The sequence below is a fragment of the Pangasianodon hypophthalmus genome, chromosome 2 (assembly GCF_027358585.1).
Source record: "Pangasianodon hypophthalmus isolate fPanHyp1 chromosome 2, fPanHyp1.pri, whole genome shotgun sequence".
Classification (NCBI taxonomy): Eukaryota; Metazoa; Chordata; class Actinopteri; order Siluriformes; family Pangasiidae; genus Pangasianodon; species Pangasianodon hypophthalmus.
In genome coordinates this window covers 20,745,056-20,762,454 of record NC_069711.1, presented here as the reverse complement: position 1 = coordinate 20,762,454, position 17,399 = coordinate 20,745,056, and the positions used below count along the sequence as shown (strand labels likewise).

The 17,399-nt window shown below is 37.6% G+C and overlaps 1 protein-coding gene across 6 annotated transcripts in view; it reads right to left on the bottom strand.

The window, feature by feature from the left end:
• shroom2a (shroom family member 2a) overlaps positions 1-17,399 on the bottom strand; it is a 47,577-nt gene that overhangs the window by 20,494 nt on the left and 9,684 nt on the right. For 5 of the 6 annotated variants that reach the window (XM_053229524.1, XM_053229539.1, XM_034312229.2 and 2 more), the window contains exon 2: positions 7,802-7,950. In XM_053229524.1, the coding sequence (XP_053085499.1) occupies positions 7,802-7,950 (149 nt within the window). Of the gene's footprint in view, positions 1-7,801; positions 7,951-8,238; positions 8,319-17,399 lie in introns of those variants that run through there. The other variant, XM_053229546.1, reaches the window with a different exon arrangement.

The following is a 17,399-nucleotide window of genomic DNA, read 5'->3' as shown; positions in this document are numbered from 1 at the left end:
TAAGACTTGTAATGTTACTGAGAAATGGGAAAGTGCAAAGTCCTCTGTCCTGAAGATTTTCCCATGGTGGAAAACTTACTCTCGCTGACACCCGAGACTCCTTCTATAAATATTAAATAAACATCTCCTTACAGAAAGCTTCACCATATCAACAATTATACGTCTTTGTTAAATAACAAGATATATTTTATATCCATTTATTGTTATTAGACATAGATTACGTGGATACATACAAACCCCTGTGAATTAACTGTTACTGTAGAAATGATTAGAATGTTTTTGAATGCATCAGAATGAGTGCATTAATATAAACCTGTGATTGGAATTATAGCCAGCACCACTGTTACAGGAAATGAATCTGATCTGAGAATTCAACAGTGACTCGTGTATACCTGGTATGTCAGCTGTTGGCAAAAGAGTGGAATCACTAGAGATGATTTTATTGTACAGTCTGTATTTACTTTTCCTTTGTCGACAAGGTTTCTTTGCTATGTTTTTAGGAATAAAATGATGATGTATTCTGTGGGCAGGTGCTTTATCCCTAATGTCTAAATGCGAGCACGTGGTGCAGACGGCATTTACACCTGCCTGAAATCCGATCAGACTGCCAGCGAGACAACCGCCGGAGGTGACCTCAATGATCCCACCACATTCCGACCTGCTTTTTTTTATGTGGTTAAATGCTATCTGATCATCAAATGCAAGTCTTACCACAAAGTGAAGTCAGTCAGTACTCAGGTTCTCCTTTATACTTCTTAAATCTTGTCACAGCAAAATAATAAACAGCCTAACCCAAGTAAAGCATGGTTGTGTGTGCTGGTGCTTACACTGTGCAATTCGCATGTGCATATTCAACCATGTATCAGTAAAACTTGTTACAGCATGTAGCATGTAACTCTTCCTTCTATTACTTGCTTGTACTGTGCTGTATACTAGTATCAAATATTAAATACAGTATGCTAAATCTATAACCTGGTCATTATGCTTATTTATTTTTGTTCTACTTGCGCTTACATGGACAAATTCTCTCATTACCACCAGATGGCAGTAATAACTGTCTCATGGTCCAAAGCCAAGCATGCAGTAGATTGCTGAATGATCCACTCCTTTTGAGCAGTTAACCAGTGCTCTGACAATCAGTGGATATTTTCAACATAAAAGCACTGTTCTATTAGGAAGCATGGGAAGATTTTGCTGTATTGTACATTGAACACATCAAAGATTATCTTTGATATCATTTACAGTCTTGTACTTAAAGTCCCCATGAAACAGTTCCTGACCTCACTAATGCTCTTGTGGCTGAATGGGTAAATCCCCACAGCCACGCTTCAAAATCTAGTGGAAAGCCTTCCCAGAAGAGTGGAGTTATTATAAGAGCAAAATTATATTATAATTATATTATAAGGGCACTGTGCTGTCATGTGAGGTAACGCTGATGGCTGCCTACCAGCTAACTGTGTCCTCACAAGCTCATGAGTGCCTCAGATGACCAGACAAACAAAGTGTACTGGGCACTACAGATGCCCGGAGCAACAATAGAGCAATCTGCAGGCCACTTTTGTTTCAGTGGGTCAGTGTGCAGTGCACTCATTCGACTGGAATGGAGACTTCTTTTGTGGTGTGCTAACAGAAACAGGTGGCTATCATGTGTCAGTTACTTTTACTTCAAATCATTTTGAGCTCTTCCTTTGCACTGGTTGCGTTACATTTGTAGAAAACAGAATACAGAAGCAGCACTGTAGTCTTTTAAATTGAATATAATAGCCTCTAATCCTTCACACACTTCTTCAAGCTGCAAACCAGACAGCCTGTAAGACAAGGTGTGAGAAATAATGCAAAATAAACTGCCTCCAAATCCCGCTTTAATCCCAATGCAGCAGTTCCAGCTCTGCACAGGTGTGTTTTGAAACCTGGATCCCACGCAAAACCATTACTCATGCTAGGACCTGAGTAACAGTTCAAGATAAATTTGCCAGATTACTTCAGTCAAGAAAAATGAAGGCTCCTGCTAAACAAATGCCTTTTCACCTACACATCATGCCTCCAAAGCTTTGACGTGAACAAGCCTGGCAATTCGTTCCTTTCTGTATGACTTCACAGTTCCAAATGAGGTCACCATATGCAAAACACAGACAACGCCCTCAGATGTGAGCAAGTTCTGACAGCCCTATTTCCTCATTAGTCTGAGATAAGCCAGTCCCTGTGGACATTGAGTACCTGCACAGATATATATTCAAAATACCAGCATAAAAAAGGATTAGGGATTAGACAGTTGGAGGTCTAGACAACCATTACATATACCAGTTTCTCAACATACACAGGTACGTCATACATTTTTACAGATTCACCCCATTTGCATGAAAAAAAGGTCTGATACACACCCTCCTGTGTTTGAACCCAGCACCAAGAAAATTGCCTACCAGTGTGAATGCAAATCTGCTACAACAACAGAAAGTGGTGCTGTTTGCAAAAAACACAATAACAGCAAGTAAACCCTAACTTAGGATTTATTAAAAACCTACCATTCACTAACGCAGGGGTGGGCAAATCAGAAGCCTGGGACAAGAAGATTGTGTCCAGGCTGTTATTTTTTTTATTCATAGTTTTGTTCAAGTAGGCTAGCGGCCACCAACATTTTTTTTTTCTCTCAATCAACTACCAGAGAAAAAACACTCACTAATGACTTTGGCAAAAGAATGGTATACATACCAAATGAAAACCTATCAGCTATAACATTAAAACCACCTGCCTAATATTGTGTAGGTCTCCCTGTGCCTCAAAAACAGCTCTGAGCCATCGAGGCATGGACTCCACAAGACCTCTGAAGGTGTGCTGTGGTATCTGGCACCAAGAGGTTAGCAGCAGATCCTTTAAGTCCTGTAAGTTGCAAGGTTCCAGCACATCCCACAAATGCTCAATCAACACCTTGAACTCTTTGTCATGTTCCTCAAACCATTTCTGAACAATTTTTGCAGTGTGGTAGGAAACATTATCCTGCTGAAAGAGGTCACTTCCATTAGGGAATACCATTATCACAAAGGGGTGTACTTGGTCTGCAACAATGTTTAGGTAGGTGGTACATGTCAAAGTAAAATCCACATGAATGCCAGGACCCAAGGTTTCCCAGCAGAACATTGTCCAGATTATCACACTGCCTCCACCAGCTTGCGTTCTTCCCATAGTGCATCCTGGTACCATCTCTTCCCCAGGTAAGCAACGCACACACACCTGGCCATCCATGTGATGTAAAAGAAATCGGACCAGGCCACCTTCTTCCATTGCTCCGTGGTCCAGTTCTGATGCTCACCTGCCCATTGTAGGCACTTTTGGCAGTGGACAGGGGTCAGCATGGGCACTCTGACAGGTCTGTGGCTACTGTCAGCAAGCTGCGATGCACTGTGTGTTTCTATCATAGCCAGCATTAACTTTCAGCAATTCATGCTTCAGTAGCTCTTCTGTGAGATCAGACCAGACGGACTAGCCTTCACTCCCCACGCACATCAGTGAGCATTGGCTGACCATGACCCTGTCGCCGGTTCACTGCTTGTCCTTCTTTTGATCACTTTTGGTAGGTACTAACCACTGCATACCAAGAACACCCCACAAGACCTGCCATTATGAAGATGCTCTGACTCAGTTGTCTAGTTATCACGCTTGCCCAGTTTTCCTGCTTCCAACACATCAACTTTGAGAACTGACTGTTCACTTGCTGCCTATACCTTGACAGGTGCCATTGCAGCGAGATAATCAACGTTATTCACTTCAGCTGTCAGGTATATTTAAGCAAAGTGCACCTCACAGTGATGTAACACACTTCAACAGTGTAACTGTATCCCTTCGCCTCCCGCACTACACACATCGGCTTTTACTGGTCAGATTAATTAGCATGCAAAACTGGTATACGACTTCATAATGTAGAAACACTGACAAAACTGAGAACAATAAAGTTCAGTGCAAAGTTGTCACATAACTCCTGCTAGGACAACAAGCAGTCACCTCGTGTTTAAACATATCAAGAAAAAGTAAAGATTCAAGTAAAGATGGCAAGATTCAAATAATATCCTTTAAGTGCAGAGGAAAAAAAAAAAAAAAACACAGCTCATAGCCAGACGGTGGCCAACAACATAATCGCTTTTTGTTGACAGCAGATACATTAGATGCTTTCTTAGAAAGGGATAATGATAGTGATGTAGGTGGCCCCTACGCAGTAATTTCTATCATTAATTGTGCCTATATTAATGCACTCAACTATCTAACTTTCTTATGTTAGCTACTATTTTTATTAGACTAGTCAGATAGATTTCTGGGCACGCGGAACATAGGACTAGGCAAACACATTAACTCTTAACACTAACCTTTTTTATCATATGTCCACCCCTGTAACGTAATATGATTTTTAACTGAGGTCTTCAAACACAGCGCCATGCTTCAGGACTTTACACACTTTCACTCTTTATAATACACCAATACTGCCTACTGGAAACTCAATGAATCTGGCCAAACTGGCCTTTCCAGACCTTAACGACAGACACACTGACTGAAGATGAATGGTAATTGCTCAATGTCTCCAAACTTTACCGTATAGTGGTCACAGTAGAATAAAAGCCGGAACTCATAACGAAAGTTGTAACAAGGATCTACCTTTCAGTGATTCAAAAAAAAAAAATCAAGTTTAAAGGAACTCACCTAACCCTTTTTCTGCTTCCTTGTTCTTTCACAACAAATGCTTTGCTTGGGAGTGTTCTATTAGATCAATTAGATTTGAGAATTTAACAGTGCTGTGGTACAAGTTCTTTTAATGAACAGTAGTAAATCATTACTAGCCACCAACACGCTGCCTGTGTGTTTCACCAGCATATTTATTTCAGCGCATAATGAGAAAAATGTGCTAGCAGAGAAGCGTGAAAAACAGGCTAGTTTGAAACAATGAGTTCTCTATGACTTGTGTGAATCATGGCACTGATTTATTAGTGCAGAAATGAAGCACTACAACTTATAAAATAGTTTATGTAGTCATCTACTTTCCTATGCCAGTGAAGAACGTGTTTACTGCAAGGTATTGATTTGATTAGCTAACACTAACTGATAGAATAGCTCGCTTACACAAGGATAATCAAGCATAATTAGTGGCCAAGTTAATTACTGTGGTTGGAAACTAACATACTAGGTAAAGGGTGGCCAATTCCATATAACTTATATTCCATATAATAATCCGATTGAAGGACTTGTTTAACTGAACCAGGTGTGTTAGATTAAGGCTAGCTCTGAACTCTACAGGTCGGCAGAGCTGACGGCATGTTGCTCAAAGATGCCCGATTTATCTCAGCATGTTGAGCATCAGGTTCAGCAGGTGTCTTTTAGCAGGAAAATTACTCAGCTCTAGTTTTAGCTGACACACACTGCAAATACACCTTGTGTTATGTTGAGTATGAAAATCAAAACTTACAGTTAAACTTAAAATGACTTGAATATTGGGTATTAATCTAAAACAGATCTTTAATAGTAAGAAAAAAAAATTTGAACAATTATGTGCTCCAAAGTTGGATACATATCTAATGTATACATACAGTGGGGTCCAAAAGTCTGAGACCACACTGAAAATATGGGACTTTTTTTCCCATTTAAAACAGAAGCTTTTAGAATTTTGAAATATTTTAAACAAAGAAAGTAAATGTTCAATTTTGAATACTTAATATTTGTGATTCGGGACCTAAAAATAGTGCAGAATCTCGAATATTAAGTATTCAAGATATTGAACATTAACTTTCTTCTTATTATTATTATTATATGGAATTTAAGTTATATGGAATTGGCCACCCTTTACCTAGTATGTTAGTTTCCAACCACAGTAATTAACTTGGCCACTAATTATGCTTGATTATCCTTGTGTTCAGACGACACGCCAATGGATTTGATCTAAAGTGGATCATAAGGTTTTGCACAAATGTGTGGAGTCCATGCCAGCTCGAGTGCACACTGTCATTAAAGCCAAGAAAGGGGACATAGCAAATACTAAGAAACTCTGAAATTCATGGCAATATTTCAAAGATTCTACTTTTTACTCAAGTTGTCAATAATTTGTAACGAACATCGTTGTATTAAATTAGAAAAGAATGCACAATAGAAGCATTTTCACTAGTGCTCTCAGACTTTTGGACCCCAAAGTAGATGTATCTGACATGTGACCCTAATAAGAACTTCCAGATCAGACCTCAGAGTTTTTACATGACTTTTCTGTGCATGCACATCAATGAATGTCTTTTTTGCTTACGCACTACGAATATGTGAAAAGCTGTTAACTAACCAGAAGAACAAATGATTCCTGTGATTATTGTCTCACAAACATAAAAAAAAAATTAAATATAAGAATGTAAGCCATTTCAGAGCACAGATCTGATCACAGTAATGGCATATGGGATACTAACAAACAAACACGGGTGGAACAACTAGGAAACTTGTAGTGAATCAGTCACACCTTAATGTTTGCACACTATTTCCACAGGACGATAAAGCTCTGCTATTGATAATGCAGAGTCCAAAAGTCCAAATCAACTACCAAGAACCTTTAAAATTTAAAAAAGAAGAATACACATTAAGTTCAAATTTAAGTATGAATGAAATATAGGTCTATGGAGTTGCAACTACTTTAAAAAAAAAAAAAAAAAAAAAAGCAAACTGTGTACAAGCAGGATATTCAAAATTTTAATTTCAAAGATTTGTTTAATAATTTTACACCACAGTGCTACTGAATTCTTAAATCTGACTGGTCAGAAAGTGGAGATTAATTTTCCATAACTGTAGCCCTGTTCAATAATGCTGGCTGTAATTGAAATCACAGGTTTACATTAATACACTCGTTCTAATACATTATCCGGTTCTACAGTAACAGGGACTTGTACAGCAGACATTCCACAATCTAAGACAAATAATAAACTGATGTAGAATGTGTTATTTAACAAACAAACAAACCAAAAAAAAAAACCCCACAATCAGTGATATGCAGAATTTTCTGTAAGGGAACGTTTATTAAACATTTATGGAAGGAGTCTCCACTGTCAGTGCTTTGTAACAGTATATTTTGTGCCACAGGAAAGATTTCAGGACAGAGGAGTTTTCTTGTTTCTCTGCAGCATTTTATTTCTTCTAAATTTTAAGAGTGAGAAAAAAAAATGCTGGCAAGTGAACAACTGTCTCACAGACGTTCCACAACATTAAATGCAACTATAAATGAATAAAAAGTATGAAGTCTCGTTCATAATTGCTGGCAAATTACTGCAATGAAGAATAAATGAGAATAAAAGAATAAGTGAGAATTAAACACTATATAGTAAAATAATCAACTGTGGAGTCGTAACACCATCTCACCACCCTGTCATTGATTTTTTTTTTTTCCCCCCTATAACAGCATGCCCCATTGTGTTTTATTAATTACTTAAATAATGTGTTTTTAAAATAGTGAGCATCAACTGACTAAAATACTGTATTCATTTCTGACAAATGGTTAAATAAAATCAGTTCCTGGTTTTGGAAAGATTAATGGAATGGAAAGATTAATAACTGTGTGTTATGTGGCACAGATACTGCCTCATGCTCTTATAACGCACGCACAGAACACGCCACACACTGAGCACACAGCGCTCAGCACAAAGACGCAGTCTGTGTATCACATCACCGCCACAATTCATCACTATGGTAGCATTTAAAACGTAGCCATGGAGATGGGAGCTGTCGGCGCATGGGGAACAGGTGTGTGAGGCTTTGCATGCATCTGTGTGCGTGTGTGTGTGCACGCCTAGATTACCTTTTCACCACCAGAGTAAGAGTCTTGTGGGAGCCCTTGACTAAGCAGATGGCCTCCTGTCTGTAGCCGCTCAGGGGAACTTCGTTGATGTTTACCAGCTCGTCTCCTACCTGGAGCCTCACAGCCGCTGCCTTGCTGCCTTCTTCAACCTGAAATGCATGAAGAAAATTCTGTAAAATTCTCTTAATAAACACAACAATGCAAGAAATATACAGGACACTTTGATATGTATAACACTATGAGGGGGTTTAAATTGTAAACGTCTGAATGGCAAGCTTAGAAACAGACAAACACTATGTAAGACAGGTTTTCAGAACAAGGCATACACACACCATGAATGCAAATCATATGCCCTCCAGAATTATTGGCACCCTTCATATAATAATATCTAAAATGGATAGCACATGCAATACATGATACTTAGAGTGCAAACATACAGGGACATTGTCCAGCTCTATGCTTGGACTGGATAATTCCTCACATGTAAGTCCCTCTCGACAAACACACCTGCTAAATAAATGCAAACAAAAGATTATAAATAAACTAAGCCAATGTTAGTTTGTCATGTCATGTTTTAGGTTTTTTTGTATTATTATTATAAAGCACTGATCACTGTTATTGTGATAGCTATGGAATACTTAACATGCAGTTTAACACACAAGCAGAAGTGACGAATACATGTTTAGTTAGAACATGCAGTAAATGGTTGGGGTAATGGGTATTGTCACTGTTTCACAATAATATCAGTATTGTGATATTGTGAATTTGTAAAATAAAAATAATTATTTTTATATAAATTATGAATTCACTATAATTTTTTTTATTAATAATAAATGTATTATTATCTATAACAGTTTTTATGCAACTACTATACTGCTTGCATTTTAAAAAATCGGGATATATATATATATATTTTTTTTTTTTTCACATTTTATTTATGCAAAAAATGTGTCTTCCTGGGAATTTTGATGATTTCTATGTACTTGGCTGGTTTAATATTAGACATCTGCAAATGCAGGCTACAAAAGTGGCAGGTATCATTTTACAAAACACAGACTGGACATAGGCTACATGCAATATTAGTCAACTTGCATGTACTCATTTAATCAGACATTTAAAAATGTTTTAAAAATTGGATATAAAAAGAAAAGAGCAAGTGAGTGCTGGATTTTGATTAATGCCATGTGCTCAAAGTATAGAAATTGACATGAGGGTTTATAATTCACCATTACACTCTGAACATCATGTCCCTCTGTCCCCCTCTGTCCCTACAGCTGAGCAAACGCTCCAATAACAAAACATGCTTATCCGTAGTGCTCATGTAAAAATGTGTTATAGATTATATTCTGTCTGAAATGAAAGAAGGTTCCTTTAAAGCTTCAAGAGATGGCTCTGTCGTAAGTTATTGTTATAAGAGTTGTGGTCTGAATGACTAAACTGGAATGGCATGTTCTGCTTACTAAACGAGCACAGCGGGGGTCAGGCTCCAGCAGAGTCTGTTAGCACAGGTTAATCATATGCCGTTTACTTATTCTCTCATAAAAGGTGGATTTGGACGAGTCCATGGGGAAGGTGAAGGCTTTTGGCCGGAGTGAATTCCTGAAATGATGTGTAATAAGCTGAAATGGGTGCTGGTGTGCTATCTGAGGTCAAGACAAGGTGGTGTTTCGTTAGACTAAACATTAACCTTTCAGCACAACGAATACTGTGTCCGTGCAAATGCCGGGCTTCATGACAGCACAACACTCCAAGCTTCTCAGGTAGCTTTAACGTTCACTCAGGATTTGTTTGCAGACATCATTGAACAGTTTTAGAGATTAGGAAAGTAGGCTGCATTCCTTTCGTTTAACATCATAAGGTACAATTACGTCAGCATATTGAAGGTGCTTTACAATTTGCCAAACTAATGAGGTCACCCTAAAGCTCATAGGCTTCATTCTTTATGAAATGCATTACAAGAAAGAATGGAATTTGGCTTTTACCCCCCAACAACAGGATTAGAAAATATCTTTTAACATATAACACCTCTTTATATACATGATTGAATTCTGCCAAGCTCGATTACAGTACTGTGGCTAGCATTACAACTGACAGGATTACCAGACAGTGTATTTTCCTACATTTTCATGTCAGCCAAAGTTTTTAAGCCCAACATTGTCTGTATCCTCATCTGTACTAGTAAAACTTTGCTGTTTTAAATTTATCGGTGCAGTGGGGAAAAAAAGTTCAAAAGTACAACTGCAAAAAATACAATTCAACAAAACTGCTTAAAGGCGCCAAACATGACACTAAACATATCTAAGCTGATCGATTGTGTTTGTGGTACTTGGAAACTTGCATTCATTTTTTTTTTTGCTGAACTAGTCATCTGAGGGACTGAAGTATTTTTTGAAGTTTCAAGAGTCAAACCCAAAAGCTATTTGGCTTGAAACCTCTAGGAGATTCCTGAACAACATAACATCCTAAACCATCAAACCAAAAATGTGTGCTTGTTAAGAATGGACAATGTTTAACTTCTGGCCTGTGTACAATGCACTCTTCATCATGTTTATTATTTCAGAATGTGCAGGATTCTGTAAACCCAGTGTTCATTTAGAGAACATAAAACTAGGAAAATGCTTCAAAATGCCTGAACAAGCACAGACTTAAAATAACCTCAAAAGCTAATCTAAAGCAGACACTCCAGTGGATGCCCCCCTCTGGCATACCGTACCACACTGAGAGGATAAATGACTAAGAACAATAGAAAAACACGAAGAGTTAGCTTTGCACAGCCAGAGCAGTCGAGTTATCACCCAACAGCACAATGCACAGCGGAGTGTGAGGAAGTGAGACACATGGTATGATCCACTGTGACAAAGTTACACACCACACTGCGCCTGGTATTTCATTCATATTATATATATGAATTATATATTATGTATGAAATCCTCTATTAGCAGTGAACTAGCACCGAAATTACGTCACCTAAACAAATTATGGTTTCCAATGTCACAAAATAGTTTGATTGCACCTATTGATTATTTTAATAATCAAGTACCATTTAAAATATTTTGAGTAATTGATTAGTTGTTTTTTTTAAAAAAAAAAAAGGATATTAAATACCAAAAATATTTATTTCATAAATTGTATTTCTTTGCAGCACTTCAGTCAGCACTACTCCAGAACTCTTACCAGGGATTTATTTGGTAACAGGATACTAAATACACCATTACTGACATTTATCAGATAATCTGTCACAGTATGAGAATCTTATCTTTATCTTTATGTTATGTCTATGTCAACCAAATGAGACACTCAAACTAACTGTATTCTGTACTTTTTTTTAACTGGTTCCCCACAGTTCTTTGCAACTATATGTCTTATTTGTACTTGGAATCGACTCCAAAAAGCTTTGAATCTGACTCACGGTTTTCTATGTTTCAGTGAATCAACTCTTTTCAGTATCAACTCTGTTGTGAACCGAAAGCAGGGTGGCGATTTGATGACATATATATATATATATATATATATATATATATATATATATATATATATATATATATATATATATATATATATATACACATATACACACACACACACACACACACTAAAATGTATATATTAAAATATATTATGTATCCTAAGACTTGGTAGAAAAATTATTTAACTACTTACAAGCTAACTGATTCGAATAGCTTCGCTACTCACTGCCCAACACTACTTGCTTCATGACATGAGGTGTGTTTGAAATGTTGTGAAAATGTTCATCTCTTCGACTAATTATTCATTCGAGACCCTGTTCATTTTTATCCCAACAGTTACAGCTAGATACAGCTAGAAACCTGGATGAGGTAAGAGCTGTTAAAAGAATACACACAGTTAATAAGCACAGTTCAGCCAGGAACATCGCACGTCCACCGTTTCTCACATTCACCACAAACAAATAATTACAAAATCGAAATATGAAGGCACAAGTTATGGCATGAGGCCAACTGTGGTGTGCAATGTACAGAGTTTCCATACTTTCATACAGGAGATTGCACTGTTTCTCTATTGCAATGTGCTTCGCCATTTCCATTTCCAAATGCTTTCTGAGTCTAAATAAAGCGACGTAACGTGACAGAATGCTTCAGAACAAAGTCCGATTAATCAATAATTACATGAGTTGCCAAGTATTTTTATCGATTTTCTTGTTGCAGCCAACAAAAGGGTCTTGGTAAAAGCAGCAGAAGTCTCGAGAGTAGACAGTTTTTACTCTCATGTGAGTAGGAGAGGGAAATCATATATGAAGCTAACTTCTAGTTTTGTTCAGTGCAACACTATTACAAATCGTCAAAAAACAAAATTCTGTACCACAGGTTTGCAGTTTAATCCCCTTTTACACTAGCGGTGACGCTGCATGCACACAGTGCTGCTCTCCCATGGAGCATTCATTTCTGTGTTTTCACTCACAGCTTTAGTAAATATAGCATGCAAATTACAGTGAATTAGGTAATTCAGTGCAATTTTCTTCCATCTTGCTCATATCAAATAATCTAAATAACCGAAATATCACAGTGGATGCAGTCTTGTAAACTATGTGGCAGTTATTACCTTTTATTACTTGACTATTATTTAAATATCGAGCTGACGTAATGCCTCAGTAATGCTTTTGCAGTGCGTTTAATATTTCTGTTCATTATTTCGTTAGATTAAGTCAGTCAAACACAAACATGTGCACTGCCACACACAGGAAGGAAGTTTAATTGCGGTGGAAAATGATATTTGATTACACCATGTTAAAATACCCTTTTTCCTTTCATTATCTCGTGCAGATATTAAAACTAAGCAGAAACTGCAGCCCTGTTAGAAATATTTAATAAAATGACAAAGCAATAAAGCCAATAAAATGAATACAATACTAAGTCAAGTATTTTCTCAAAATAAGATGCTAAAACACTGCCAGAGTTTAAAGAAAGGGGCCAAGCAGTGTATTATTTAAAACTATATTAAAAACCAGGAATGCGCCCTTACCCATTTTTGATAATATCATGGCTCTAAATATTGAGAAAAATCTGATACTGATTTGAGACTGCCATTTTCCTAGTAGCTGAGCCTCTCTGTTGTCCAGTTTTGTGAAATGTTACAGATCTGATGGTGATGTGCTTTAAGACAAGCTGTCCTCTGTCAACATCATCAGTGGACTCTTTAATTAAAACTATATTTATAACTATAAATCTGAGAACAAATTTCCAAGCTAATATGTACAAATGTCCATGATAATACTGTACGACATTGTACAACTGATTACAGGTACATATGTAGTTCACAGCCCCTGCCTTCCACCTTGCTGAATGTGCATTTTGGGGCTCGTTGTGGTGAGGGGAAAGGATGTGGATCTGTGGAATGTGTGTGTTGTGCTGACTGTTGTCCTGTGTGCAGTGCTGCGTTGACAGCTTCTCTCGGTCCCGCAGCGCTCCCACACACAGCTCACAATTTATCCCACAGCTTCAAACACATACACACCACAATGCTTTTGTCTTGTGCATGTACACTAGTACAATATGACGCCGTGTCCTGTTTCCTTGACATAAATTCTTTAGAACGGTCGGAGCTAACAATACGAACCACCAACCACGTGTGCAGATCAAGAGACGCGCCTTTGTTAACACAGCATCTAAGATGCCTGATGGTAAAACCAGAACAATGAGTCTGAAACCAATAAAAAAAGCACATAAAACCAAAAAATTAAAAAGTTGGCTATATTAGAACTTTTTCACAGATGTCCTTTTAAAAATGCACTGAGGTCTCATATCTTGCGGGAATCATTAAAACCTGCTCGACTATGAAAATGAAGTACTGAGAATTTAATAAGGAAATACTGTCACTGCCTGTGGGAAGATTTGAAACAATGACAACGGGATAGGGCAAAGCTTTTTCTGTTAACATGAGACAACAGTCCACATGCTTTACATATTTCCACTGATACCATACAAGTGGTGTCTTTTAGCACCTTAAAAGCACTGACACTATCTCTGAACTTTTGCATTTTTTTTTATCCCAACATCATTCTTCCCAGAGCTTAGCAGTCAGCTAGAGACTAAACATTAGATGGGTTTCGTCATGAGGGGGTGTGTGATAATGACAATAATATCATATCATCAAAACATTTCTACAATACGTGATATGTATTATGATGATAGCAGTGCTGCATTTAAAAACTATGCTCAGTGACACGTAATATAATGTTTAGAAAAACTGATTAACAGTGAAAAGAAGAAAAAAATATACATCTAAACAGCCGCTTGTCATCAGAGTTTGTAAATATTATTAAAATACTGATATCTCAAAAAAGTGTATTGCGACATAATTTATGAAAATATCACCACTACATCATTGCACATATCCTAGCAACTTTGACCATGGCATGGTTGTTGGTGCCAGTCTGGCTGGTTTGATTATTTCAGAAACTGTTAATCTTCTGGGATTTTTACTCACAACAGTCTCTAGAGTTTACACAGGACGGTGCGAAAGACAAAAAACATCCATTGAGTGGCAGTTCTTTGGGCAGAAATACCTTGTTAATGTAAGCGGTCAAAGGAGAACAGCAGACTGGTTCGAGCTGACAGGAAGGATATAGTAACTCAAATAAACACTCTTTACAACCGTCGTGAGCATAAAAGGATCTCAGGACACACAACATACTAAACCTTGAGGCAGATGGGCCACAACAGCAGAAGACCACATCGGGTTCTACTCCTGTCAGCCGAGAACAGGAATCTGAGGATACAACGGGCACAGACTCACTGAAACTGGACAGTGGAAGATGTTGAAGAACAAATGCTGAAGAACAAATGTTGTCAATCTTTGAGATTGATTTCTGTTGTGACATGAACAACATGAATCCATGGACAGAATGTGCCTTGTGTTAACAGTTCAGGCTGGTGGTGGTGGTGGTGTAATGGTGTGGCGAATGTTTTCGTGGCACCACCTTTGGGATGTGGCAGAGTTGAGATTGGATGCTCATCACCAAGCTGATTGGATATTTCTTTGTAACAATGCAATGTTAACAATGCAATATTAATTAAGTTACATTATCTGACAATAGCGATGTTAATTAAGTTATGTTAGCCACCTAGTTAGTTGAGGTTACATAAAGATACCTCAACTGAACTAACATTAGTATCTATCATGGCTTGGTAGCTAAACAAAGTTAGGCTGTGTTCACACGTAATGTCTTTTTCTGATGCAGCTGAGAGCATCCCAAAAGAAGCTCAGAGCATTTTTGAAAACATGGTCTACTCCACTGTATTATTATGCAAAAAAGGTGCTGACCGCTTCCAAAAACAAAACAAAAAAAAAAAAAAAACAAACAAAAAAAAAGACATTACGCGTGAACACAGCCTAACTTCGCCTAACCTTAGGTAGCTTCTTCTCCAAACACTCGCAGTTTGTGCAGCATTTCCCACGACTGTCCCTAACAGAAATAGTTTTCTCCCTGCAGTGTAGTGTGAGAACCAGTCGCAGACAGTAGTCACGTTTACATGGACACTTTTTGTTTCAATCGGAATGAAATCAATCAGATTGATTAATCCGATCGCAGTGTTTACAAGAATGCTGAATAAAGTAATCGCACAGTGCAAGAATACACATTTCCCGCCATTCCAACATGCAGATATTAGCAGCCACTCTCTTGCCATTGCTTCTTTTTTTCGTTTTAAAAAGCAGACTTAACATTTGCCTATTTCAGCTGCTAATTAGAAGACGACGAGCGCGTTTTTTTTTTTTGCGGTACTGCATGTATTTATAAAGCAATTAAAATGCCCCTTCCCGAGCCCAGAACAAGGCGTCTGTGGATGAGGGTCTGAAGCAAGGACTGGTGGGACAATGTCGTCTTGCACCACTTCACAGACGAGGAGTGGAAGGAGAATTTTAGAGTCATTTATGACACTATGCTCAATGGTGGAGGGGAACATGGCACCTGGTGAGGCTACAGTCAGAGCCCCAATACCGCTGACAGCCGTGCGTCATACGTCATTACGTGATTTGTACGTCATTGCACACGCGCAGAACTATCTGGTTTCATTTTCAATCCGATGAAGTGTTTACATGTCCTCTCCATCGGATTTGAAAAGGTTTAAACCACCCCTTACGATCCGAATGAAATTTTAATCGGTTTTGGCCAATTCATTCCGATTGACGTGTTTACATGTGACTTTTTAAATCTGATTGTGCTTCTAGTCCAATTACGATCGGATTATTAGTGTCCACGTAAACGCAGCTAGTGATGCTCAAATAGACAGTCATATAGTGCAAGCTGCCTCGTCTGCCTACAAAATTTGCATATTTCATTTTTGTAAAATACGTTTTAGCATATTTTGTGAATTATTTATTACTTATCTGTGAATATATATAATTTAGTTGAAACCTTACTTAAAGGTGAAACATATTCTTAACGTGTAAACCTTTTTTTAAGTTTCTTGAATCTCCTTTGGTTGCATTTTCAAACTAATTACATATGTATTTCATCATGTTTATTCTTTCTACGAGTACCAGTTAAGGTAATCCACAAATATTTTCATTAAATCTCAAACATGTTATTTGGTGAAATAAACAGACTTTTGACTATAAGTACAATAAGCGTTGCTAGCTTTCTTTCACAAATATGCTAAGGATAATGGTCAAAAACTTCTTTCGAAGAAATTCAAATCCCCCAACCACCACCACCCGGAACCCAGACAGCACCTAAGCCCTCTGTAAACCTAGGGAAAACCCTGATGCATCCCACCCAGTATTAGCATCGTGTCCCTAATGAAGTTATCATATAAAAAGGTCAAGGCTATGTTCATAATGCTAAAACTGAAATGCCACAAATCAGATTTTCTTGCTAAATGCATGACAGATATCATTTGCTTTCTGTGTGAACACACACCCAAAAAAAACAGATTTGACATAAGGTTGTTATGAAAGGCTTTTACTTGGTCTCACTGCAAGACTTTTTAGTCAACTTGGCAGGTTTTTATATGATGGTATAACATTAAGATTCATGATCCGATCCATTTCTCCACAAATGACTATATTCATATTGAACTTAAAGACAGATGGGGTCTGTGAAAGTGTCTATCCAGTGTGTAAACAGTGTAAAACAGGATTACTTGGGATCACTGAAAAGAGGGATTTAAAATAAACACAATGAAGACCTTTGGCAAAACCAAAGGTATGAAAAGAATGCGGGGAATTTTAATTAGTTCCAGTTTTCTCTCGTTTTAACTCTAAATACTTTCCATTTAAATAAAGCCAGCTTCTTGGCAGTTGGATATTCCGGCACATTCATTTCCATTAATTAGTAAAACCGTGAACAAATAAATTGAGTTAATAAACAAAGCCTCTCAGTGACAGCTAAGTCTGTTTCACAGTAATCTAGCAATGAATGGTTAGGCGTCTAAAAGTAAAGAACCAGGACACAGAGAAATGTGAGCTTGTCACTAATACCATTTATCCACCTCTTTAATACTAACAGGTATGAATGAGAACAACTGTCACATTGTTACAGACTTAAAACAAAATGCGTACTTTCCTAAATAATGGGAACTTTAATGCCTTATAACGCATATGTCCTAAAAACCAGGAGGGT